Source organism: Vidua macroura, chromosome 2 (assembly GCF_024509145.1).
Source record: "Vidua macroura isolate BioBank_ID:100142 chromosome 2, ASM2450914v1, whole genome shotgun sequence".
Lineage (NCBI taxonomy): Eukaryota > Metazoa > Chordata > Aves > Passeriformes > Viduidae > Vidua > Vidua macroura.
Genome location: NC_071572.1, coordinates 4,930,308 through 4,939,239, shown reverse-complemented (window position 1 = coordinate 4,939,239; position 8,932 = coordinate 4,930,308). Strand labels below are relative to the sequence as shown.

The following is an 8,932-nucleotide window of genomic DNA, read 5'->3' as shown; positions in this document are numbered from 1 at the left end:
AGCAAGAAGACACAATTCTGTCAAAGATCAAAAAAGTGCATTGAATCTCTTTATTTTGGTGATGAACAGGAAGGGTTACCTGGTGGTTTTCCTACAGGAAAAGTGATGCTGCAGAGCACCCAAGGGGCTGCAGCCTGCCCTGCCTGCTCTGCAGGTGCCTCCTGTGGGGAGATGGTTCCACCATCCCACTGCTGCTCTCCCTCCCTGGCACGGCTCTGATTGTCTTTAAGAGTTGACAAGTATCTAGAAGTTAAGAAATGTTACAGTAAATGGTAGAAAATTGTCCAAAAGGAAGATAAAAGCCTTCAGCAGTCCAAGTCCCAAGGCCTGTTGTCCTAAAGCAGCCCAAAGGCTGCCTGGGAGGCCACCTTTGAAACCAGGAGAAAAGCAATCAGGAAGTTATTAGGTCAAACACGGTGCTTCAGAAGTTTGGTTTTGGCAAAAAACACATGCAGGTGGTGTTGGATGGGTTGGGAAGTGCTGCTCTGCCTTGGGGATCAGGCAGAGGGGGTGGGGACAGCCCCTGTTGTGGCACTCCTGGAACAGGACCCTGCACAGGGCAGCAACTCCAAAATAAAGCTGGGACACTCAGGACTGATGCTGGGATGAGCTGTGGGACAGGCTGAGATCATACAGAAACTCTCATTTCTTCTCTTGTGTCTCTATGCTGCTGGAACTCTTGGGCTTTTGGGGTTTGTTTGTTTGTTTATTTTTTTTTTCCCTGATCTTACCTTCTTTTCCTAAATCCTCTTGTGTGGATACCCAGCAGTGGCCTAATGTGCTCAGTATTTCTCAGTGCCACCTCCAGATTCTGTGTTTATGTATTTTTTCAGGTGCACAGTGCTCTCCCGAAGCTTGGAGGTACCACAGCTCCAGCCCTCCTCCCTTACCTGTTTCAGAGTAAGCCCAACCAAAACCTTAAGGCCACGGAAAAATCGTGGCAGAAAAGATACACTGAATAGAAAATATATGTACATGTTTTTCAGTAGTGACCAGAAAATAAAACTGCCCAGAGGCTTCAAATACCCTAAAGGCAATGAAATCAGAGCACAATGAAGTCTGGCACTCTGAGCCAGAGCCTCTGGCACCCAGAGGCAGCCAGCAGCATCCATTTGATAGATTATGGGATCACATAATAGAGATGGATCTATAGGTATGTAATAGATATGTGATCAATAGCTCACGGGAGCCCAGAAATTTATCTCTGGGATATCAAAATATGCATGGCAACACTTCCTAACCAAACAAAAGAAAACCCAGCCTTCTGGGTGAAGCTTCACATGGAACAATGTTATCAGAACTCGCTGGGCAAACACCAGGAGTGCATAAAACCCGCGGCTTCCAGGGAAGGCAGCACCTCTCCTCTTGCAAGAGCCATGGATCTCAAGGTGCTCTGTGCACTCTCCATCGCGCTCATCATAGCCCTCAGCACCCTGGCAGAGGGAATTGCACCTCCAAGTAAGTACCTCCACGTGCTGCTGCCTTCCAGGTACGTGTGGGACCCTCCTCCCACCGACTGCAGCCAGAGCCTGTCAGCTCTGACAGACCAGACAGCAAAAGGCTTTCTGTGCTGCTGTTTATCCCCAAAGTGGAGCCTACTTTTTAATTTTTATCTGAGAGATCTATAGCAAAGAAAGACTGCAGCTGAGCTCTTGTGTTGTTGGAATAACCAGGAACCCGCTGCAAAGGCAGAGGTGGTCACTAGAACAGGACCAGGGTTGGAACAGGAGCCAGCTTTGTCTAAATTTTCTTCTGACGTTTGGTTTATGCTGCTTTGCCACGTCAATACAGTTTTAAAGGAGTCTATCTGCCTCCTCATTAAAGGCAAGCCATTTAGACAGCTCCAGAAGAGGAAAGCAAGTCACTCAATGACAGCTGGAGGACAGCTCCAGAATTTCTTGGTTGGGGCTGACGGTGCAAATGACTTAAAATGTTAAAAGCATAGCTGCAGCTATTTGAACATCATCCTATATTTTATATGATGCAAAGATTTTGTATCTTTACACCTGTTTGAATATCCACTGGACCTTAAGTCTTTTCCTCTTCGCATGAGATGGGCAAAGCAGCAAACATTTGATAGCATAACATTTGAAATTCTTGGGATTTCCCATTTGGTGTGGTTGATTTGAAGCCCACAAACCACACTACGCTGGGCTGGCTTGGCTGCAAGGGAGACCACAGACACTCAAAGTGTGATGCACAACCCTGACCAAAATTGGTAATGGTTTAAAAGCAACTTTTAAACCACTCAGGTTGTGGTCTTAGCAGGGGACTGAAAAGATGGAAAGTATCTAGGGAAAGAGCACTGTTCCCAGTGAGCATTGATAAACACCCCTCCATAACAGCAGTGCAAACTGACACCTGTAACTTGCTCCTTTTGTCTTGAACAGCAAAATGCCAGTGTAAAGTGGTTCCCAGGGAGAGGACAAACTGTGGCTACCCGGGGATTTCAGCAGCAGAATGCAAGAAAATTGGGTGCTGCTTCAACGCCTCAGTCCCCAGCGTCCCCTGGTGCTACAATCCTAAACCAAAGAAAGGTAATATTGCTGCCAGAAACACAGATTTACCTCGTGTTGGATTATTCAGAAACATGTACAACCAGGGGGAAAGCAGTTAGAAAAAAACTTGCGAAAAAAAAAAACTTAGAAAAGCAGTTCTGCTTTTCTCCTTAGGCAAGAAAAGTGGGCCCAAACCTCTGTTAGGAGACCAGTGGCAGTAAAATGCAAAGTTCAGCCTTGCTTACCTGTCAGACTGCTGCCTTATCCTCTTCACACAATATAGTTCCTCTTCCTTCACGCTTCTAGTTATCAAACAACCTGTGCTGGTTACTTAGAGGCATTTCAGTGTCATTTGTGGTCTTGTCCATGGGTAGAGCCAGGGATACTCAGCATTTATTTAAGTGGGTTTGTTCGACACCTGTCAGCATCCTGCTTCTATTTTTTACCGTTATTTTCTCAGAGAGGATAACAGCAACTCTCTTAGTCTTTCTAGGATTAGCTGTATATTTTACATAACTGTGTTAAGTAATGGAGTGTAATTAGCTGTGTTAATTAACTCAGTGTAAGCTACGTTTGCTGGGCTGACAGCACGACTCCTTCTTAGGAGAACTTCAGGGCAGCCTCAGCAGCTGCACAGGTGACATGAAAGAAAATGAGGGTGCAAAGGCAATGTTACCCAACAGAACCTGATATAAAATGGAATTAGTCAACAGGGGTCAGAATTACAGTAGGAAAAAAATAGTTTTGCTTTTGAGCACTGCTTGCAACTCTTGTAAACCTTGAAAAACAAGCAGCAGCAACTTTGAGTGCCATTCCCATAGAATTGCTTTTCTGAGCAGAACTGCTCCATGAGAGGAAAACTGAAGTATTCAAGCTGGGTGGTATAATCTCTTTACTTGGGATTTTAGTTTTAAGTGCCTGGAAGAGCTGTGATTTCCTCCTAAAAGACTTATTTCATTTCTGTAATTTAAGCTGGCACGCAAAGAGGCCTGGGTGGTCCTTTCCCTGTGTTAGCCAGGCTGCTCTGGGGTTAGCATGGGTCAGGTCATGGGCATACCTGGTCTGAGACCAGCATATGTGTTACCACTGAGGGGACACAGGACCTTTCACCCCATTGCTGGATTTAGGATGGGCTGCTGCCAGACACTTCCAGGGGTGAATTTTGCCTCCTCTTATCCCTGGGGCACAGCAGCAATTCATCACCCTTTGGAATTTAATTTGCCTAGGAGGCTGGGTGAGGATTTGGGTGACTCTGCTGGCTGAAATTGTTTCAGAGAAGGTCATCATGGCCATCCCATCTGCCCAGTGACCTCATCTTTGTGTCCTGCCTTTTATTTTGAATTGCGTCACCGGGCAGACAGAGCACGGAGTAACACATTTTCCCTTGGTTTTTTTTTTATTTTTATTTTTTTTTGCTTTACACAGTGAAGAAAGTGTGTCCCAACGATCCCTACACCAGGATAAACTGTGGCTACCCGGGCATCAAGCCCAGGGAGTGCACAAGGAAGGGCTGCTGCTTCAGGGCACACCCCGCCGGTGTCCCCTGGTGCTTCTACCACCGCGTCGTAGAGGAAGGTAACGTCCCACAGGAGATGTCCCCCGTGTCCCTGTGCGTGCTCCCCAGCTCCTGGCAGTGTCCCTGCTCTGCCCAGGCCTGGTGTGCTGTGCCAGCCAGAGAATCCTAAGGGTGTGAGCACAAAAAGGTGGCTAAACCCTAAAAAGAACAGCTTCTTGTACGGGGAGTGGGGTGTTGCTGAGCAAATCCGAGCCAGGGATTTGTGGGCAATGTGATAGTCTGGGCTCAGGCCTGAGCTTAAGATCCCAGAACAGAGGTGCAGTCACCCAGCTCACATCCACCTTATCACGAGAGACAAAAGGCTTTGCTTTGGAAATGTGGACTGAAACTTACAGACATTTCTGATCCCCAGCTAACTTTGTTTTAGTTAGGATTGACCTTTCAGCCTATTTAATAACCAATAGCCTCAGCCACGCTGTGTTCTGTACTACATACAGCTCACCATAATTTGGTTTTACTGATCTGGATCATAATTGGTGAACACATCTACATATGGGGGTTGGTCGAGATGGCTAAAAAATTGCTTTTTGGATGTCCTACATTGAGGCAAAACTCTTCCTAACATCTTGTGTGATTTATGGAGGAAACATGTCCCTTAATGTGCTTCTCCTCTTTACCTCCCCAGCTTGTTAAAGGAGAAACTTCCATCGAGAACTTTGCAACCTTTGGATCTACTCCAATGGAACGACAGACGGAGGTCCCAAGTCAGACTTTATATTTTGCAACAGCCATGACTTCTAGGCTGCTCTTTATCTGGGATTGACTCTTTTCTGATGAAAAGTTACTGGTAGCTTTTATTCTCTCTGTAGGCTAGCACTGCACAGGTTTTCACTGTAATAAAACAAGTACGACACAACTTGTGAGGTTGGTTTTTTTTTTCTGTCTTTATTTAAAAGCTGTGTATTTCTCCGTTTCCCAGGAAATTTGGCATGTCAGCAACCTGCTGATGAGGGAGCAGGCACCAGCGCTTCCAAAAGGAGTGCAGCACTCAGCTTTTTGTGTTAGTTACTCTTCACACTTGCAAGTGACTGCTTGAATTTGTCAGCTGGCATCACACCGGCCACCCGTCCTTCTGAATGCTGGAAATATTCAGAGTTTGCCTTTATATAGATTTAGCTGTGGGTTTGGGCTTTTATTTCCCCTTGGGAAACAGGGAAGGGTGCCTTTGATAGCTGATCATGGAGCTGGTCTGACTCAAACACCTCCTGCTCTCTGCATCTCCCTGTCCCTGGTGCTCACCACAAGCAGATCCCATGGGTCACACTCAGGAAACGTCTCTGCAGCACTAAAAGCCTCACACAGGCTCTCCCAGCCCTGGCCTAGACCTGAAGTGGAGCTGCTGTGTCTCACCAGATGCAGGAGAAGCTCCTGGTGTCGTGTGGCTGCTTTTTCCTGGGAGTCTTTAATGCTCAGCACAGCAGCTCGAGAGCTTCCCTGCTTCAGCTGAGTGGGAGCTCAATACAGAGCCTCTAAGAGCTGTGCTGGGAACAAAGTGGGGACCCTGAGACTGCTGCAGCAGCAAACTCTGCTCAGGGCTCAGCAGGGGAGAGCAGCTGTACAGGGCTGTGCTGCAAGGAGAGAGAAAAAGACGGAGACACAGAATCACAGAGGCATAGAATGGCTTATTTGGAGGGACCTTAGAAGGTCATCTAATCCAACCCCCCTGCAGTGAGCAAGGACATCTTCAACTCGATCATATTGCTCCTAGCCCCCTCCAATCTGTCCTTGAACTTTTCCAGGGATTTTTCACTTCTCTGAGCAACCTGTTGCAGCCTTTCACCAGCCCCACTGTAAAAATCTTCCTCTTTACCATGCCTCCTTGGAGGTTTGATTTATCCCTGCACACTTTAGCGATGAGTAAGTTTATCCAGGCAGGTAAAAAATTAGTCATTCATAAACCACTTCCAACAGAGTCAATAATAGGATTTGAATATGGTCCATATTCATGTTACCCATATTACCCAATATTACCCATTGTAACATGAGCAATAAACTGAGCAGAGTGCTGGAGCTGTTTCAAAGAATCACAGAAAATGCTGTGCTGGGAGGGACCCACAAAAATCAAATCCAACTCCTGGCCCTGCACAGCCCCAGGAATTCCTGTTCCTGAGAGCATTGTTCAAACACTCCTTGAGCTCTGCCAGGCTGGTGCTGTGACCACTGCCCTGGGGAGCCTGTTCAGTGCCAAACCAACTCTCTGAGGGAAGAACCTTTTCCTGATATCCAACCTAAACCTGCCCTGACACAGCTTCAGGCCATTTTCCCAAGTCCTGTCAGTGTCACCACAGAGCAGAGATCAGTGCCTGCCCCTCCTCTGCCCCTCACAAGAAGTTGTAACTGCAGTGAGGTCTCCCCTCAGCCTCCCCTTCTCCAGCCTGGACAGACCAAGTGCCCCCAGCATCATCCCTGGGCACGATGTCACCTGCAAAAGCCATGAACTGCTGTGCTGAGGCAAAGCATTCCCAAGAACTAAGCCACCACTGGGGTGGGGCTATAAATCAGAGTTAGCTGCTCACAGCACTAAAAATTATTACCTAAGGATATGCCATCATCACTAAGCCCAAAGGGATGATGTTGAGAGGAATGATGGATTTTGTCTTTACAAACAAGCTGTGGGTCTGCTGGTGGATAAAACTGGCACTGAGATAAAAGAAGTAATGGGAAGGATTTCACTGATTGATGAATGGAAAAAGATATTTGCTTTTACAAATAAGCTTTAGGTTTGTTGATAAATGAAATTGGATGTTGAAAGATGAAAGAAACAATGGGGAAAACCCCTAAATTCCATAACTATTAAAAAATTAAAAGGGAGGGTTATACATTAGAGGGAAATCTTTGGTATCAGGCATATTGGGAAGTCTGTACCTCTCAAACACCTCAGCCAATGGGGAAAGAGAGAAGGGAAATGCAGCCAGGAAATCAGGATAAAAAGGAGGCTGCATCCTCCAAAAATTTGAGAAACCCAAGGGGAATGCCCCATGGCCTCTCCTTTATTTGAATAAAGTAAAAGGACTACTCTGTCTCCTTTTTGGACATAAATCTCTGATGTTTGTGGATTAATTTTTTGTCTATTCTGGGAATTTTCATTCGGGAAGTGCTCGAGGTCTCTCTAGGTAGACTGTTATCAACACCCCACACAAATGAACCTGGAAAAAACTGCCTAGAATCCTAAAAAATAACATTTTTGGTGAGAAAATAAAGTTGGCAGAAACAGACTGGAAGCAGCAGCCACTGGGGCTTTGAAGATGACAGGCAGAGACAAGGCAGAGCCAAGTGAGATCCCAAAACAGGAGTGCACACCAAAGAGAAGTGTGCAGGACCTGCAGAGAGGTGGCTACAAGAGGAGGGACCTCCCTCTCCTGAGGGCTCCCCTCACCTGAGTCAGTGTCCATGGGCCTCATTTACAGCCCCAGAGAGAAAAAGCCTCGAATGAAGACTCACCCTTTGTATCTGCAGCTCTGCACAGCCACATCGCCAAGCAGAGAGTGCTAAATAAGTAAACAAAGTTCTGAATATTTTTTCTGAAGGGGCAAAAAGTAGGTCAGCGTTGTGATTTTCGTCAGCAAAGGTGCTACAGTGTGAAAAACGCCAATCACTTGGTTTTTAAAATTTTCAAAGTTTAATAATAATAAAATGGTTATAAAAATAGTAATACGATTAGAGTAATAAAAATTTAGAGTTAGGACAATTACAAGACAATAAAAAGCAAAGACTTACCGACATCCGGATGCTCTTGGGCACTTGAGCCACGACAAGCATGCCTTGTGAACAAAGGAATAACCCTTAAAACAATACACTGTTGCATATTCATCTATACTTCATGGTTATGCATACATTCTATTTAAAACAAGAAACTCTCTCTGTTATATGTCAGCTGTTTCTTTTAATTCCCACGGTGTCTTCGAGTCTGAGCAAGGGCTGAAGAAATTAGCTTCTTCTGATAAGAAAACCATAAATTCTTCTTCTCTGGAAGATTTAGGTGTTCCATGACAGTTACCTCGAAGTGAGTATCTCATTCCTTAAAAAAAACCCCACATACATATTTTCTATTTTAACTGCAAAACTACCTTTACCATACTATTAAAATGTAAATACAACACAACTAATCAATATAACATAATACATATAGTAACTATCTACTTAGAGCCATATAATATGCATTTTTCACATACAGGAACCCATTTGTGTCAATTTGTGACACAAAGGCTTTATGCTGATGGGGCCATTACACAGCAAATGACATTTAAAATCCCAAATACCCAATAGTCCTAAACTGCAACCATAGCAGCTGAGTGCCACCAAAGCTCCAGCTTCTAATAAAGGCTGAATGGAACATGTTTGACACTGCAGATTGATTGCAATGGTGCTTCAGTGAGTGAAGATGTTCTGCTGGCTTTTAAAGCAATTGTCGCCGAGGGAAAGGTCTCGGAAATCGTTCATTTTGAAGTAATCAGGAAAGCTGTGCTTGGCTGACAGGGAGAACTGACAGGGGAGAAAACTAGGACAGACAGGGAGCTCAGAGCAGATGGGTGCTAGCGACAAAGAACAAACCTGTAGCCATGTGAACACGAGATTTAACTGCAAACAACTCCAAAAAAAAAAGTGGTTTTTTTTTAATGTGCCACTTCCTTCAGGTGCTGTTCCCAAATGACTCTGGGCAGGGTGTAGGAATGGTGGCCCCTTGTTGACGGAGTAAACAAGTTACCCTTTGTCTCTTTAAAAAGGAAAAAAGCTCAGAAGTTTCTCTCTTTAATTTAGTTAAAAGACATCTCATAAGACTTTAGAGACTTCACTTCAAACTTAAGGATAGCTAATTGGACAGAAGCCAAAAATTCCCGCCAAAGCAATTCACTAAGAA

The 8,932-nt window shown here is 45.2% G+C and overlaps 1 protein-coding gene across 1 annotated transcript; it reads left to right on the top strand.

The window, feature by feature from the left end:
- Positions 1-1,376: 1,376 nt before the first annotated feature.
- LOC128804408 (trefoil factor 2-like) lies at positions 1,377-4,888 on the top strand. Its single transcript, XM_053972161.1, has 5 exons — positions 1,377-1,458; positions 2,391-2,537; positions 3,924-4,073; positions 4,710-4,778; positions 4,884-4,888. Exons 1-5 carry the CDS (start codon positions 1,377-1,379, stop codon positions 4,886-4,888), a joined length of 453 nt encoding a protein of 150 aa, XP_053828136.1.
- The last annotated feature ends 4,044 nt before the right edge of the window (positions 4,889-8,932 follow it).

Coding starts and splice junctions, on each gene's coding strand:
- LOC128804408 (XM_053972161.1), top strand. CDS start 1,377: ATGGATCTCAAGGTGCTCTGTGCACTCTCCATCGCGCTCATCATAGCC. Junction 1,459..2,390: donor AGAGGGAATTGCACCTCCAA/GTAAGTACCTCC, acceptor TGTCTTGAACAG/CAAAATGCCAGTGTAAAGTG. Junction 2,538..3,923: donor CAATCCTAAACCAAAGAAAG/GTAATATTGCTG, acceptor TGCTTTACACAG/TGAAGAAAGTGTGTCCCAAC.